Source organism: Grampus griseus, assembly GCF_964374135.1.
Source record: "Grampus griseus genome assembly, chromosome: 1".
Classification (NCBI taxonomy): Eukaryota; Metazoa; Chordata; class Mammalia; order Artiodactyla; family Delphinidae; genus Grampus; species Grampus griseus.
Window position 1 is genome coordinate 156818059 of NC_139017.1, and position 18420 is coordinate 156836478.

The window sequence follows — 18420 nt, forward strand, 5'->3', positions numbered from 1 at the left end:
TAGGCGACTTTGAGGATCTTGCCTCAAATCCCAGAGCCGGGATTTGGCAGAGTCAAGAGTCACACCCACATCAGTCTGAATGCAAAGCTTTTCATTTTCCTACCTCCCACACTGATTCCCACCCCGGAGATGGGCTCAGGGGACTTCCTGAGATGCACCCCAGCATTGCCCACCCCGGCGACGCCCTGCACCTCTTTGCACACAGACTCAGGGGAGGCGCTGTCCAGGCATCTGAGGACTGGCCTCTGCTGGGCATGCTCTGAGGCCTGGTGTTGACACTAAGTCCTGTCCCTCGGTGGCAATGAGGAGTCACATGGATATGTGTGGTTGGATCTCCGTGAATGTACTGCAGACAGGAAGGCGAGACCTGGGTTTCAGAGCAATTTCAGTTCTCAACTATGTGCTGTGATACATTGAGAGAGTATAGGATATTGAAGAAGACAGATCCAGGTTCAGTTCCTGGCTCTGCCATTTACTAGTTCAGTAGCCTTGGGGAAATTGCTTCAACTCTCTGACCCAGTAAACGGGCAGCCAGCAGAGCGGAGAGGTTAATTCAGCTTTCGTTACCCACTCTTCTGCGCTCGGCGTGGGGAAATGTTCCTCGCAACTACGTGAACACCTGCCTGTCCTCTCAAACGGTCTGGAAATCCCAGTGACAAGCCCCTAATTTCCAGCTCCCTTGGCAGTCTGCCAGGACGGTCTGGCTGGTCTTCATCCCCCTTCATTATAGGGAGGAAGCAAAGGGCGATAACAAATGTTCATGGAGTGTCATCCCCATGACAGGTGCTGGGATAGACGTTGTACCTACGTATTCACAAGTGAAATCACCGTGCGTAAGTTTAGAGCTTGGGTTCTGGATTCCAACTGCCTGGGTTCGAGTCCCGCTTCACCATGACAAACTGTGTAGCCTTAGACAAATCATCTCCCTGTGCCTCATTTTCCTGCCCTGTAAAACAGGGAAGGTAATAGTACCTATCTCATGGGGTTGTTTTTTGTTTTTTTTGTTTGTTTTGTTTGTTTGTTTGTTTAAATTAAAACCTGTACACTTTTTAATTTTATTTTATTTATTTATGGCTGTGTTGGGTCTTCGTTTCTGTGCGAGGGCTTTCTCTAGTTGCGGCAAGTGGGGGCCACTCTTCATCGCGGTGCGCGGGCCTCTCACTATCACAGCCTCTCCCGTTGCGGAGCACAGGATCCAGACGCGCAGGCCCAGCGGCCATGGCTCACGGGCCTAGTTGCTCCGCGGCATGTGGGATCTTCCCGGACCAGGGCTCGAGCCCGTGTCCTCTGCATTAGCAGGCAGACTCTCAACCACTGCACCACCAGGGAAGCCCACATGGGGTTGTTTTGAGAATTGAATAAGATAATGCTGTAAAGCACTTAGAACCATGCCTGGTTCATAGTAAACATTGTGTATGTTAGAGGCCATTATCGTCATTATTTTTTCTCTTTTTTTTTTATTTTATAGATTAGATAACAGAGGCTCAGAGAGGTGGGATGGTCTTGCGCAGACTCACAGTTAGGAGGTAGCCGGGTCAAAATTGGAAACCAGGACTGTGTAACGTCAAAATCGTTGGTCTTTTTCACAACTCTCACCTGTCGGCACAGCCTGCCCGCTTTTTAGCCGCCTGGAATGATCACCTGTTCCCATTCCAACCTGGGCAACGTGGTTTGTAAGGTCAAGCCTGGGCCTGAGGATGGAGCCTGCCTTCTCCTTCTAACTCAGTGGGGAGCAGACCGGGCCTGACGGTGGGGCGAGGGGGCACCAGTGCCCAGGATTGGAAGAGAGGCCTGGCTTCTGGTCCAGCTTGGTTGAGTACCCGCTGAAAGGATGGGGTGCCACTGGGATGTCACCAAGGCCTCATTTAGTCTCCTACAGCTCAGTTGTCCTGCTGGCCAGTGCCTGGGCCTAGAAGGGGAAGGGGGACTTTGTGCCCCTCTGCCAGCCCCGCCCAAGCAGTGGGACCTGTCTGTCCTGTGGGTGAAGCAGCCCAGGAGTCCAGCCAGGGCCTTGAAGACAACTGGCAGAGGGCGGTGAGGCCCACGCCGGGGTCCTGAGTGGGAAGCGGATGCCTGACTGTCCGATACTGGGGAGCATCTGGCAGGGAGCTGGGCCAGGGCAGGGCCACGAACCCAAACACACTGAGGGCACTTTGGGGGTTGGCGGAAGAATAACGAGAGCAGTTTTGAAACACCCAGATTCACCCCACCTGTGGCAGCTTAAGGGAAGGAACCCCTGGGCTGTAAAGGCAGGTCGTGCCTAGCAGCCCTTGCCCGAATGGAGGCATCATTGGGAAGATGCCACAGTAGCTGGAACTGCTGCCATGACTGGGCTTCCTACTCTCACTGGCTGCGTCACTGTGTTTCTAGCCCAGACTCGGTAGGGCCACTCTGTGGACTGCGCTGTGTGGTCTTGCTTTGTTAAGTCCAATGTTTTATCCTTATCAGGCAGGCCTCTAGTCTGTCCCATCCATCCAAACCATCTTGTCTGGAGAGGGTTCAGTGGAGAAGAAGTGAGTGAGATACAAGGCAGACCACACTCGAGGGACCATCCTAGCTCCTAGAATCTCTTCGCCTGGGGCCCCGCCCCTGCCAGCTTGCAGGGAGGGACAGCCCTCTCCCCTCCCACTGCGGCCAACGATTCCAAGGCAGTGCAGAAGAATGGGGAAGTGACGGACTTTGGGACCGGGCAGATGTGGGTCTGAGTCTCAGAGTGCCTCTGGGCAAGTTCCTTAACCTCTCTGAGCCTCAGTTTCCTCCTTTCTGAGTCAGGAAGAATAATCCATAGCTCAGCAAGTTGTTATGAGACAGAAATGAGATAATGGATCTAAAATGCTGTACGTGTGTCTGACATTTAATAGGTGTCCACTTGAGTGTTTCTGGTACTCAAGTTGGTACTTGAGATATATTCTCCACAGAAAAAACCCCACACTACTCGTGACACCTCGGGTTTTGTGTTCAGCCACGTCAGGGCTTTAATGGCCTGGTCTGAAGACCTACCATTTTGTAAAGAGACCCTGCTGGGGATTGATCCAGCCCTTTAACCTCACCCCGAGTAAAAGCTACACGGAGGCAATAAAGCTCAGCCCTGGGACGAGCAAATGGCCACTCTGAAGTTCAGTCCTGGATGTACCCTTGGCTCCCACCTCCATGTCCATTCCTGTGGGCTCACCATTTGCCTCAAGTACCGCCAACCTCCATTGCTGCCCTGAGGTTTTCAGACCAAGCCATGTTTAGAGTGTCAGCCATCTTTTCCTGTTAGCGGCCCCATACACCCCCAGCCTCTACTTTATCAGACCCTCATGCTATGGAGCAATAACCCAGCCATTTGGGGGAGAACCTGATTCAGGATCTGGGAAGTACCCCCAGAGGGCTCTGGATGAATCGCTTGCTGTATCCCTGGCCACCTCCCCACTCCCTGCCCCTGGAAAGGCCCGTCATCTCAGGGGAGGGGGACCACTGTGGACTAATTGGGGTTTTGTAATATCTCCGTACAACAGAGGAACACGTGATCTCTTGGACAAAGGCCTTTGAGAAAATTGGAAGTTATCTAGAGCCCTAAGAGCACTGGCAGTGTAGGAGGCCAGGCACACTTGGCAGGTACACGATTGCTTTCCGCTCCTCCTGACATTAAGTGCGCTGGGACTCGTGGTAAATACCCACAAAGCTCGCCCAGAGACAGGGTGTGAGGCCCTGGAAGGAGACCGTGTATTTCATATCTAAAAGCCTAGTGATGGCTCTATATATTGACTATGTACGGTATGCCAAGTGCTTTAACAGACATCTCTAAAACCTTTACAACTACCCCCATGAAAGAGGTATTATCTGTGCAATAGAGGAAGGACACTGAGGTCCAGAGAGGTTAGGTAAATTCCCTAAGGTCACACAGCCAGGAAGTGGCAGAGCCAGGTACTTTGGTTTTGCTTTTTAATAACAGCATGGTGCAATTCCCATATCATAAAATTAACCATTGAAAAATGAACAGTTCAGTGACATTTAGTACATTGACAATGTTGTACAAGCACCTCCTCTATCCTGTTCCAAACATCTCCATCACTTGAAGGTGAAACCTCATGCCCATTGCAATCCACCCTCCCCTGGGCCCCTGGAGCCAAGTTCTAATTTAGGTGTATCAGACTCAGTCCCTCCTCTACCAATACCCATTGAAAGGTGACCAGGTGAAGGGGACAGTCTCACCCTCATCTTCCTCTCTCTTCAGCTCCCTGCGGGGGAGACCTGACGGGACCATCGGGAGTCATCCTGTCACCAAATTACCCAGAACCCTACCCACCAGGCAAGGAGTGCGACTGGAAGGTGACCGTCTCTCCAGACTACGTCATCGCCCTGGTATTTAACATGTATGTACCTTTCCCCCCGGTGGGAGATGGAGGGTTCAGAGCAGCGAGGGGTGCAAACCCGGGTCTCTGGGTGAGTATACATAGGTCTGCTGTGAGCGGGGTTTCATCCCAGGGGGGTGAAGGAGTCCAGAAAAGGAGAGAAACCAGCATTTATTGAACATCTCCTGTGTGCCCAGCACTGTGCTCCATGGCTTCACACATATTATTGTCTTATTTAATCCTTAGGATAATTTATGAAGTAGCTATTATTATTTCTTTCTTTCTTCCTTTCTTTTTTTTAACCTCTGATGATGCTAAGATGCAGAAAGTAGGGCACTGCTGGGTCCTTTCTCCCCTGCCCTTCTGAATTCTCCTCCTCTGCTCTCACCGGCTCCTCCCATCTGCTTCCCCAGTGTAGGAACAGCCCAGGTGTCTCTCAGCTGCTCCCGCTTCAAGCTCCGCCACCATCTCCTTGGTTTCTTTTAAAAGCAAACTCTTCAAAAGAATTGTCTCTGCTTTTCTCTCCTTCCTCGCCTGTTGTTCACTTTCACATCACTGACATCTGGTTTCTTCCTCCACGGTTCCACTGGAAACTCCTCTGAAACTCCCACGCACTCCTGGCTGCCAAACCAAATAGCACTTCCCATGCTTTATCCTCTTCATCACTCCCTCCATCCTTCCCCTGCTTCTCCCCTTGGTCTTGTGGACTTACTCCCCACTGGCCCTCCAGCTCCTTCTGGGACTTTGTGGCTTCTTTTTCATGCCTTTTGCCAGGCTCTGTCACAGATTCCTTGTCTTCTTGCCACACCTCCTTCCTGGACAAGCTCATCCTCTCCGATGCTTCACTCTCCTCTTGTAAACTGGAAACTCCCCTCTACCACCCGCCCAAACTCTCTTGTGGGCTGCAGCCTCCATAGCCAGCTGTTGGATGGTCTCTGTCTGATGCCTACAGGCTCCTCAATTACAACACATACAAAACTAAGCCTCCTGCTTCTCCCCACAGATGAGCTCTATTCTGAAACTGCGGGAGCAGCCCCATCATCCACCTTCACTGCTCCTTCTGTTAGAGGCCGAGGCATGAGCCTCTGCTGCCTTAACCTCAGATTTTCCCTTCTTCTGCATTCCCCCGGCTGCTGGCTTGGTTGAAGCCCTTATTGTTTTCTGTCTGAATTACTGCCATAGGCTCCTAACGGGTTCCTCCTCATCTTTGCCTCCCGTGCCAATCTCGTCTTTAGCTAGCTGTCAGTGTGATGTTGACCCTGGAAAACGCTGAAATATGCGCCTCATTTTCCATTTTAACATACGGTAATATACGACTCAGCAATAAAAAGAAACGAACTACTGACACATGCAACAACGTGGATGAATCTCAAAATCTCCCGCTGACTGATAGGAGACACACCAGAGTACCTAACGTATGATTCCACTAATATGAAATTTTAGGATCAGCAAAACGAATCGAGTGATAAAAATCAGTTCAGTGGTGTCTTCTGGGGGCGGGGATGGGAAGGGGCACCTGGGAAATTTGGGGGATGGTGGAAACCTTCTGGATCTTGATATCCATGTGTCAAAACTGAGAGTGATTTACTTTAGAGCTGATTATTTCATGGTGTATAAATTATACCTCCGTTCAAAAACAAAGAAACAAATGTATCCTCTATTTCTGAATCCTATAATGGCTCCTTCTTCTCTATAAATTAAGGTTCCAAACCTTTTGTTTGTTCTGTTTTGGGATTTTTTTTGGGTCCAGTCTTTTGAGTTTCATTCCAAGCCATGTGGCCCCTGCCTACCTCTCCCCTCAGTTCCCCCACCCAGTCCTAACCCCACCCCGTCTAACCCCTGGGCTTCAGACCGAACTACTCACAGTCTCCAAAATTATTTCATGCCTCGTGACTTTGCTTCTGCTTCTCCCTTCATAGCGACTTCCTTTTCCCTCCTTGTCCAATCGCTGAGGGTCTTTTAATGCCCAAGACAAACTTCGTTCCCATCCTCCCCCACAAACCTGGTGCTGTGTTTCCACATGCCTGTACAGACTTTAGACTTTGCTGTCCTCACGTCTGTCATTTCCTTCAGATCCGTCACCGTCTTGAAGAAAGGATGCATCCCTGTATCCTGGGCACCTTGCACGATGCCCAGCATACTGAGGGTGCTCGGATAAAACCTGATGATTGATGGAGGGCGGGGCAGATGGAAGGCATTTTGGAAGTGATGGAGCCATAATTTGTGACCCAAATTGACCCACTCCCAAACCCTTCCCTGGTGCCCTTTGAAAGAGTCAATGAAGCGGCTGAGCTATGGGAGCCAGAAGACCATAGACCCAGCAATGGTGGGGTGACCCTGCAGCTGACACCAGTGTGAGAGGGTGCTGTGTAGGAGCGAGGCCAGTGCACACCTGGCTCCACCTCCAATCCTCCCAGATCCCCATCCTGTCTCTTTGCAGCCCTACCCCTTTTGTCCTCGATATTTCATGGCCTCATCTCTCTGCCATGTCTTAGCTAAAGGGTAGAACCGCCATTTTGTTCTCAGTCCTGCCAAGTGGAGTGTCTGAGTATCCTAGCCCTTGGTTGGGCTATGAACCAGTTTGCATCAGAACTCTATTCTCTGCAAACTCATTTACTTCTGTTGTTTCCATCTTTACACCCTTGATTGGCACCAATTGCCTTTGTTGGATGTACACCCAAGAGTGGCACCGCTGCATCGTAGGGCACGCATATGTTCAGGTCTAGTAGATACTGCAAAACAGTTTTCCCAAGTGGTTGAACCAATTTACACTCCCACCAGTAGGATATGAGCGTTCCAGTGGCTCCACGTTCTTGCCAGTCCTTGGTGTTTTCCATCATTTTCATGCTAACCATTCCAATAGGGCAAATTACACTCAAAAACTCTTAATATTCAGTTTGCTAAGCTAAGACAGTTTGTAAAATGAGTTTTTTCCTAGACTGAGGTCAGGATTGCTGAGAAAGAGACATACCTGTGAGAGCCAAGAGTGGGATGGGAGCAGATCCTGAGGAGAGCTGAGAACCAGCCCCAGGGTAAAGGAGTAAAGTGAGGGTCCTTCATCAGAATAGGCCCCTTCCTGCCCGGGAATGGCTCGTGGCGTGGCTCTTTCCCCTCAGAAAAGGGGGTGCAACGTGGACAGTATAAAGACATTAGAGGCAGGTAAGAGACCTGGGTTCTGACCACTCTGTGTGTAGAGCTGGTAACTGATTTTCCCTTCTGTGCACAGTGTAGTAAATATAGACAACAGTATTGTGTTATCATCATCAAACTCGCTAATAGGCTAGATCTTAATCATTCCAACCACTAAAAAGAAACGATAATTATGTGATGTGTCAGAGGTGCTAATTATTGCTACAATGGCAATCATATAACAATGGACAAATGTATCCAATCAACATGTTGTATGCCTCAAATTTACATGCCATGTCAAATATATTTCGATTTTTTAAAATATTTTAGCTCCAGCTAAAATAGGTTTTCAACTCCAGCTTTCTGGACACCGATGCTAGAATCTGGTTCCTCCGCCCCAGGCTGCCTTATCCACCTTCTCTCCCTATTGGGAGGTCACAGGGGCTTCATCCTCCCCCTCCCCACCAGTAGGTCTTGGGTTGGGCGCTGGGGGGATGGAGGCCCTGTCCTTCGGTCGAACCCGAGGCCAGTACCGTCTTTATTTGACCTTAGTGGGATGGGGGCGGGATGTTTTTATTCCCCAGCTTTAACTTGGAGCCTGGCTATGACTTCCTCCATATCTACGATGGACGGGACTCTCTCAGCCCCCTCATAGGAAGCTTCTACGGCTCCCAGCTCCCAGGCCGCATCGAGAGCAGCAGCAACAGCCTCTTCCTCGCCTTCCGCAGCGATGCGTCGGTGAGCAACGCCGGCTTCGTCATCGACTACACAGGTGAGGGCCCTGGGAGCAGAGGTGACGAGGGCCCTGGGAGCAGAGGTGACGAGGGCCCTGGGAGCAGAGATGACGAGGGCCCTGGGAGCAGAGATGACGAAGGCCCTGGGAGCAGAGAGAGGTGACTGAGAGCAGGGCTGGCCAAACCTGGCCAGGGATGGGGAAGGTGTAGTGTGGCGAGGAGAGCGTTGGACGGGATCACGGGGAGCCCGCTGCCACCTGCAGAGCCCCCGCCTCTCTGCGGCCCTCTGGGTGGCTTAGTCCCTCACACCCAGGTGCCCCAGGCCTGGGAGAAAAGGGGCCTCATGTTCTCCTTGCACCTCATTTCTGCTTCCACGTCACTACTCCCCTTCGCTCCTTGTTCTATGAGGATCATGCCTAGGTCTTCTTTGAGTCTCAGAACCTCAGCTCATGCCATCAGCTGACATCTTCGTTGCCACGCCCCTGCATTTGCTGAGGGTTCTGATACGAGGCTCAGTCCTCCCCTCTACCCCAAAGCATCCCACCCTCCTGGATAACTTCAGCACCCATGTGGACAGCCCATCCAGCTCCTGGGGGCACAGTGCCTGGACCTTTGTCCCAAGGCCATGCCTCGGCTATCCTCTAGCTCCTTGTCGTAGACTGGACACTTTCTGATACTTCCTGATCACATTTTCTCATCCCTCCAGCTATCCCATCCTTTTATTCTCATTCTGCTTTTAGATTAATGAAGGCAAGAGGAAGAGTGTGGGGTCGAGAGCCGAGGGTGCCAAATTTTTTCTTAAAGGGCCAGGCAGCAAATAGTTCAGGTTTGCGAGCCATGCGGTCTGTCTCGGTTCCTCAGCACTGCCCTTGTAGCAGGAAAGCACCCAAAGGCTGAACAGAAAGCAACGGGCGTGGCTGTGTTCTAATAACAATTTGCTTACAGAAACAGGTCTTGGTCCTGCCCAGTCAAGAGCATGGACACATCAACTGGGTGCACAGCTCGCGTTTGTTGTGTGGCCTGGAGCAAGTTATTTAACGGCTCCGAAACGCCATCTCTTCATCCGTAAGATAATGGTCGAATAATTCCTACAGCACAGAAACATAATCGATGAGTCCACGCATTAAAGCCCTTGGTCTGGGCTCCGGCACCTTCCAGACATTTTGTAATGTTCACATGGTAGCAGCAGCAGGAGTATTCCAGGCTCTCGAGCGCTCCGCTTTCTTCTACTCTGCCATTCTCTCTTAGACCTTTTCTTCTTCTCTAACGAGCCCAGGCCCCGTTATCCAAATCCCAGCTCCATTGTTGGCTTGATCGGTGATCTTGGCAAATTATTATCTCTTGGAACCCATTTCTCCGTCTATAAAATGGTGGTAATAATAGTTACATTGCAGAAGGTATGTTATACGTATAAATGAAATGTGTGAGGATAATGCCCGATATGGACTAAAACACTCTGTAGATCCTGTTGAGATGATCGATTTTATTATTGCTACTGTAACCCAGGCTCACCCAGGCCTCATCAGCCTGTGTGTACAAATGGGGTCACAGTACCAGTTAAAATTAAAAAGCTCCCGGCTCATGTCCCCCACTTGCATAATGTGGGACCTCAGCAACCTTTTAAAGTGTCCCTTAATTAAATATTTGTGGCAACTCCTGGGAATATCTCACACGAGCTCACAAACAATCCCAGTCATAATGGTAGTTAACTTAGCGCCTGCCAGCTGCCAGCACTGTCCTGAGCAGTTCACATCCATCAACTCACCGAAATCCTCGTCACTCTCCATCGCTTGCTGTGTCAGATACAGTTCTAGAAGATGCTTGGTGTGCAAGTTAGAGAATGTTTTGCCTGTGGTCATCTTTTCTCAGGGGCTGGCCTGGGAAGTGGCTACTTTGCCATCCTCTCTTCCTCAGACACCTGCGATTCGATAAACCTCCTGTACTCAATCTCCACACGCTGATGTCAGAACAAACACAGTCACGAGTTGCGGGATTCTATCCGAAGGCATGACTTAGACTCAGCCTGGGAACCCCATTGCTCCGCCCACCACCGTCCCTACTGCTGTATCATCATCATCATTTTATTATTATTCATCTCTTTAATCACGCTCTCATCTCCCCTCAATTTTCCTGTCCCCCGATCCTTCCAATGCCTAAACCTTGCACAACTGCGTCTTTTATTCAATGCACACTCAAGTGGCTGAACACAGCCAGCAGTCGCACAAACGTGGCACTTGGAGCCACCACAAGTGATATCCTTTAACCCCAGCCGGACCTTAGCAATGACCAGAGCCACACCTGACTCGTCCCACCTGGGTCTTCTACATCTCTTTTACCCCAGATGTCACCACTTCCAGCCTCTTACAAGATGACTGCATTTCATCATCCCTGGTTACAGTGGCCACTGGGCAGAAACTCCCTCAGCTTCCTCCCTGGTCACCTTGTTCCTGGCAAACTGGCTGTGGCCACCTCTCCCCCAAGTCTTCTCCATGAATCCATGTGCTAGAGCTACACTTCTAGGTCCTCTTTCCCAAAGAAGCCCCTTCCACGTTCAGCTGTTGGCCCAAGACCATCTCTAGAGGGCTCCTCAGATCCAACACACAGCTCCAGAGAATAAAGCCTTCCGGGCTGCCATCTGAACCAGGCAAGCAGCTGAAGGAGACCAATTACTGGGGAGAGGGGAGGGAGAGGCACAACCCCCCCACGCACCCTCTACCACCTTATGAGGATCTGTGGTACACGTGCCAAATAAATGTGTCTGCTTGGGGTGGGAGGTACCTGCTGAGAACTGGAGCTGCCCTCCTTCCTTCCTTCTCAGATTGCACACCTCCTAACATGGGTGATCCCTCTACTATGTCCCTAGCCTCTGGTCAGGTAGCCCATTTGATGGAGCCCAGGGACACCCTGTCTTACCCCGTGGTCTCCTTCTCCATATCACAGGATCCCTGGATTCCTGGAATGGGTCTACTCTGCTAATGGATCCCAAGGCCTAGACGATATTCACGTTCAATTATCTGTATAGGGGAAACTGCCATCACTTATCACCTGTGCGGCCTTAAACAAGTTACTTAACGTCCCTGACATCCCTTCCTTGTCTGTCAAAGAGGGACGGTGACACCATAGGAAGGGGTTGTTGTGAGGGCTGGTCAATAGGCACAGCACCTAGCAGCGTGCCCCATACCAGTAGGTACTTGTCACATACTTTGATCCAACTTCTTCCGTTCCATTGCCTTTTTTTCCTGGGTGATGGCTACTTCATTCGTTCTGCCCTTGTTTGGAAGGGAAAACCTCTCTTCATGGGGCTAGCCCAGTAGACTGAAGTAGATTTTCTTTTCTGTTTATTGAAGATATAAAGTATGAATATGATGTTTTGTACACACACACATATATATATATGGGAGTGTGGGATTTATATATATACGTATATATATATATGAGTGTGGGAAATATATGAATATTCGTGATGTGTGTGTATGTGTGTCCTGTATACTTCTCCAATCCATGGCAAAGAATTTAGACACTGTACTCCCTGCGAGTCCATAGAACACCCTGGATTGAGATGGTAGCCCATGGAGGACTTGCACACTGAGGCAGGTGTGGATTCTTAGGAAAAGAAGAATTGACCTCCTCTATCTAGAAGCCATCTTCTGTCCAAAGGCAGAGAGATCCAGGGTTCCACTACCGCTGAGGATCTGGGTCTCCTGGGAGCTGTGGCTTCAAGGGTTCTGCTCTGGGAGGCGTTTGAGGACCGACTTGGAGAGGTGTTGCCAGACTCAGCTGGGCTTAGCCCAGTGAAAACCACTCTCTGACCCAGGTCAACTCCTCCTTTGACCCAAGGTGAACAGACCAGGAGCCTTTCCCCATTTCCCACCAGCTTCCCAAGGAGGAAGCAGAAAGAGTTTCATCCCATCTTAGTGAGGGATCACTTAGTTCATATCAAGAAACTCACTCAGACCAACTTAAGCAGAAAAAGGAGCAATTTATTATTAAAAAATGTGAAAAACAGAAACACTTAAACCAAGTTGAGACAAAAAGAAGACTTTATTATAAGAAAACAACTAACAGCCAAACTGATTTAAGCTAAAGCGCATTCTGTATTTTAACAATACAGATGATAAACACTCACTCTCACTTAACACCGAAAGGGAATACATTTTTAGAATACAAGAGCCCAAGGACAGGAAGCATGACCTCCCAAGGGGATTACAATCAGGATGGGAAAATCGGAGGTTGAAATCACCCTCCTCCATCTCCAGGGCCACTCCGTCTCCTCCCTGCTCCTTTCTGAGTACATGCTACATTCGCCTTTCTCTGCAGGTCAATTTTCATTGCTTCTCCATTCTCCTAGGACAGTAGGGCTGCCTCACTCTTGGCTTTGAATTACTTCCCAGTTTGTAGCGCAACTCCAAATCCCAAAGGACCATCAGATTGACAAGCTTAAGTCAGGTATCCACTGAGTGGTGTCATTAGGTGGATTAGGTGGTGGATTAGGCTTTTGCATAAGGGGCAAAGGCAGATCAGGCATTTTGATTCATTTGTTCACTCAATAATATTTATTGAGCACCTACTATGTGCCAGACACTGTTATAGGGGCTAAGAACAGAGCAGGGAACAAAACAAAGTCCCGGCCTCCATGGAGTTCACATCCTAGACCGACAGGCATTTCTACTACAAATGGGATGTTGGAAGCCCACCTGATTACAAGGCAAAGATGGATGGGTGGGGTGGATTTGTAGATGTCTCTGTTCCGTTGCTCCTGGAAGGTGGCTGTGCTGTGTTAGTCATCTCTGGGCAGGCCTTCTAAGAGATGATTCTGAATGCAGTCATGTCAACTGTGGATTTCTATTACACCATGCTCTGGCACACTTCTCATCTGAATGCAGCCTCCTGGGTAGTTTTACCCTCTGCTAGAAGGATGCAAAGGGAAGGAGGAGGATCCTGTCTTTTGAACCCAGTTATTAAAAATGAGTCCCAGGGAAGTTTAGTGTCTTTTTTCAGGCCAGAGAAACCAATAGGATGGGTGGGAGGGACCTTTAGTCTTATCTTGCAGCAGGTGTTGTAGCCTCCTCTTGGGGAGGGAGGGGCAGGCTAGGACATCCATACACGTGTCTGGTAACCATTCATTCATTCAACAAATGCGTATTAAGCTCCTACTTCATGCCATGCCCTGTGCTGGATGCAGAGGACACAGAGGTGAACAAAAGTGTCAGGGTCCCCACCCAAGGGGAATGTAAAGGTGAGTGAGGGAAACAGACAGTAAATAAGGAGACGAACAAGAAGCGAGAAGCATGAGTTAGGAAAGAGCAAACTATCCTAAGAAAGAGAAATGGGGAGCCCACTTCAGAATGGCGAAGGCCTCGCCAAGCAGGTAACACGTGAACAGAGACCTAAAGCTTGAGAAGAAGCCCCCTGTGTAAGGGCAAGAGTGGGGAGGGTTTCAGACAGAGGGATGAAGAGCTCAAAGCAAGTGTCAGAGAATCTGAAATAACTCAGGAGAGGCCAAGATGAGTCAACTTTTACTGAAAGGTACTAAAAGGTACCTATTTTCTCTTTCAAGCCCTTGGAAGTAACACTGTAGGCCAAGGAATTACCACCGGCTTTCCACATCTGCTCCTGCCATGACTACTCCCACCACCCAGCCTTCCCATGGTCTGTCTTTCTAAATTCAAGATCTCTTCATTTATGCTTATTTCAAAGTAACACATGTTTGTTGGAAAAATTCAAATAATACAGAAGCATATAAACTGTGCTCTAAAAACTTAACATCTCCCAATACTACCATCCCCTGAAGTACCAATATTAATGGTTTGTTACCTCATTCCAGATGTTTTATATACATATAAATAACGTACATTCTATACCAGAGGTTGGCAAACTTTTTCTGTGAAGGACCAGAGAGTAAATATTTTTAGCTTAGCAGACCAGATGGTCTGTGTTGCTATCAATTCTGCTGTTGTAATGCTAAAGCAGACATAGACGATACGTTAAACAAACGGGTATGGTTGCGTTCCAGTAACACTTTACAAAAACAGGCAGCGAGTCAGTGGACAGTAGTTTGCAGATCCCTGTTCTATATGAATGGGGATCACACCATATATACTAATCTGTAACCTGGGTTGGCTTTTTTTTTTTTTTTTTTTTTTTGCTTTGTCTTGGGTTTTGCCCAGCAATAGATCTTGGGCATCTTTCCATATTAGTAGTCAAAGACGTTTGCTATTCTATTCAAAGGTGGCTTATATTTCAGTGGATGGCTCTAATCCAACCTTTGTAACAAGTTCCTTACTGTTTGGGTTGTTATTTTCAGTATTCTGCTGTTACGGTGTTTGGAAATGGGCCTTATCTATTAGGACAGAAAGAATCTAGTTCTTTTTATTTTCCCATTTTGGAGGGCTTGGGGCTTATTTATTATTATCATCATGCTGTTTTAGTCATTTAGTTTTATCATTCACAGCTGAGCCCTGGTTTGGCAGCCTGAAGACCTGATTTTGGTTTTAATTCTACCTCTTAATAGTTGAATGGCTTGGAAAACTCATTTAGCCTCTCTGATCACCACATTCCTCATCTATAACCGGAACAGAAGCATACCTGGCCCTGCCTGCTTCAAAGGCTATTGTGAGACACAAATAAGATAACAGATTGGAAAGTGCTTTGAAAATTACGAAGTGATATTCCTGTGTAAGGGGCTATCATCATTATCATTAGCCTTGTCGTTATTATTAATGTGATGATGCTTGGAATGATGAGCTCTTCTTGCTCTGACATGTGAGCCATGGTAGAATAGAATCTGTAGTCGGATCATTGATGTGGTTGTTGATTTTCTAAGCCTGGAGTTGTTCAGCCAATCAACTCAGCATCCATTTATTAAGCCCCTATTATGTGCCAGATAGAACCCTAGTGCCAAGTTCTGTGCTAGTTGCCAGGGTCATGAGAAGAATAGATGATTGATTTCTGTCCTCCAGGAGTTCAGGACCCACTAGAAAGAAATACCCTTAGACACCTACCAAGATAATCAAAAAAAGAGAAATGGAATTCTGCCAGAGAGAAGGCAACGTTCGGAACACTGGCTCAGGAGAGGATGGTGCTGACAAGTGTAGGAGTTTGCCACACAGAGAAGGGAGGAAAGGACTTTCTGACACAGTGTAAAGTTCGGGGCAGTCATACCCAGCTGGGTACGCTAATGTTCCAGGTACCCAAAAGCACAGTTGTTTATATGAGGTAGAAGTCTATTCTTCTTCCTGTAAAAGAAATCTGGGTATTGTCATCCAGGGCTGTCGAAGTGGCCCCGCCTAGGCTTCCCTTGTCTTTCTGCTCTACCCTGCTGTGTGGTTCCCATCCCCAGGGTTATCTCAGCATCCAAGGTGGTGGCTGGAGGTCCAGCCATCATGTCTGAGTTCCAAACTGTGGGAAGGAGGAAGGGAGGAAAGAAGGAAGGGTCATTGAGCATTCTCTCACCTGAGTCACCTTCCCTTAAGCAGCCTTTCTAGAAGTCCCACATGTAACCATTTAAGAAATATTTATTGAGTGCCAATCATATGCCTGGCACTGGACCACAGCAATGAACAAGACTGGAAAACTGCCTTTGTGGAACCTACATTCTAGTGGAGGGAGATAGAGAAAATAAGGTAGCTATCTGATGCACGAGATAATATTGACCTCAGTGCAGAGAAATAAAACAGAGAAGGGTGATGGGGAGTGTTGGGGAGAGGAACATCACAGTTGTGAAGAGCTGATCAGGAAGGGTCATTGAGCTGAGTCCTAAAAGAGGTAACACGGGAGCCGTGCGGATGGGGAAATGTTCTGTACGCAGAGGTCAATGTGATTGGAGCAAAGCTAGCAAAGGGACAGTAGGAATCAAGGTCATAGAGGGGAGGACTGGGGCAGAAGGTACAGGGCCTTGTAGACTTGTAAGGATTTGGGCTTTTACTCTAAGTGAGACGGAAGGCAATGACCTGACCTGACTGTGTTTACTTCTCTTTGGCCAGATCTAGCTGCCTGGGAGGCTGGAAGGTATCTATCTTAGCTGGGGCTTTGATACTCTGGATAAAAACCTGGATTCCATTATAAGGATGAAGTGGGGGGATGGATATTGAGGGCCACAGCTTGTTCTGCCTCTTATGAGCTATGTGAACTTGGTTCCAAGTTACTTAATTTTTCTGACCTTCAAATAAGATTTGACCCACTCTGAAGTTATAAAAAAGATGAAATAGAAGACCTGGTGACACTTCCCTGTATCTCTGCAATTCACAAATGGGCCACCCAATGGTCAGTTGCATTCTGGCCAGAGCCACTAAGCTTTGGGGGAGGACAGATTCGATGTGGGGGACAAGGTGATACATCACAGGGCACATGAGGAAACCACTGAGGGGTCCTCTGTTAGGTGAGGAGCCATTTGAGGAGCCATGAGGAGCCACTTGAGTTTAAATTTAGTAATGTATCCAGGACTGCTCCATCCTAAATAAGCTCTAGCAAAAGCAAAGAGCAGGGCCATCCCACCATCAGGGCGCAAATGCAGGTGTCTAGACTTGACGGAATCACAGACTCAGAGTCCCATCCCATCAGTCAACGGGCTGATCGGCAGCTGAGCAACACCCTCACGGCTATGACTGCCTCTTATACATGCAGCTTAAAGGTACCCAGGTGACAAGGACAGACCTCAGCAAAATTCCTCCTGACCTGTTCATCTCTGGACTCTGATCCCTTGTGTTCTGGGTCTTTCCTCCTTAAATCTGCTCTTTGAATTTCTGGTTCCTTCTGCAAGGGCTGTCGGCACCTCTTTGTGAATCCCCATCTCTAGACCCTTCCGCAGCGTAGCCTCCAGGGTTTTGATGGTATCCTGATACTCTGTTGCATTCTCCTGACACTGCCCAGCCCTGACGACAGGCCTCTTGACCATCAGTGGTTCGGGAACAAGGAGGATGAGGAAAGGCAGCAGTGGATGGATGTGAACATTGGCTCCCAAGAGCTGTCCGGGATTTCCAGCTGCTGGGGAGGGAGGCTGTGCAGTGAGTGTCCTTCTCCAGAGACTTGGAGCCCCAGCTAATACTCTCAGTGGCTCAGGCAGCATCAAGTTCACTGTTGTCCAGTGCCCAGGGACAGAGTGGATGCAGCGTAGGTGCAGCCATGGTATGCCTGATTGGGAAGACATATAAGCATCAGTAGTCAAACGGAAAAATGCTGCTGTTTTAATAATCTGGCAAACGCTCAGTACCCCAATGCAAAGCCCTGGAAAACTGCATTGGAGATCTGGACTCATCCCAGAGGCTAAAATGGGGTTTCCTACTTTCTTCCTAAATCTAAATATCAGTACCCATACACTCAGAAGTGCATGCAAGGTACGGCTGTAACAGCCTGCGAAGCCGGTATCAGCTCCACCTACCTACCCAGCCAGCAACACCGCTCTCAGCAAAAGAAAGAGAAGAGAAAGCATCTCCCAAAGCGTCCCTGCTTCCCACACAGACAGAAAACCAGGAGGCCGCCACGTTGAGGGTGTCCCACACAGACGGAAAACCAGGAGGCCGCCACGTTGAGGGTGTCCCACACAGACGGAAAACCAGGAGGCCGCCACGTTGAGGGTGTCCCACACAGACGGAAAACCAGGAGGCCGCCACGTTGAGGGTGTCCCACACAGACGGAAAACCAGGAGGCCGCCACGTTGAGGGTGTCCCACACAGACGGAAAACCAGGAGGCCGCCACGTTGAGGGTGTCCCACACAGACGGAAAACCAGGAGGCCGCCATGTTGAGGGTGTCCCACACAGACGGAAAACCAGGAGGCCGCCATGTTGAGGGTGTCCCACACAGACGGAAAACCAGGAGGCCGCCATGTTGAGGGTGTCCCACACAGACGGAAAACCAGGAGGCCGCCATGTTGAGGGTGCAGGATCAAAGCTGAGCAAAGGTGGACTGTGCCTAAGCCCTGACCTTCACCACAGGGACCCGTCACTACTGAGACACGATCCTAGGACTGTCATCTCCCACCGGTCAGAGCAGCACGTGCCTCCCCGGCGGGAGGAGTGAATCAAGGGTGAGGGACAGCCTCAAAGGTGTAGCCGCAACTCCCTCCTTTGTGCGTCAGGGCAAGAATGTGGGGAGAAGAAGGGAGATTGCACTCTCCAAAATGACTTCCAGCCCTAGTTTCTTTCTTTTTTTTTTTTAATTTTTAATTTAATTTTTATTTTGTATTGGAGTAGAGTTGATCTACAATGTTGTGTTAGCTTCAGG

General features: G+C 49.1%; 1 protein-coding gene across 1 annotated transcript in view; it reads left to right on the forward strand.

The window, feature by feature from the left end:
• CSMD2 (CUB and Sushi multiple domains 2) overlaps positions 1-18420 on the forward strand; it is a gene marked incomplete at both ends in the record, with an annotated part of 666759 nt that overhangs the window by 512731 nt on the left and 135608 nt on the right. The window contains 2 exon segments of the mRNA XM_082658204.1: positions 4220-4358; positions 8051-8238. Of these exon segments, the coding sequence (XP_082514330.1) occupies positions 4220-4358; positions 8051-8238 (327 nt within the window).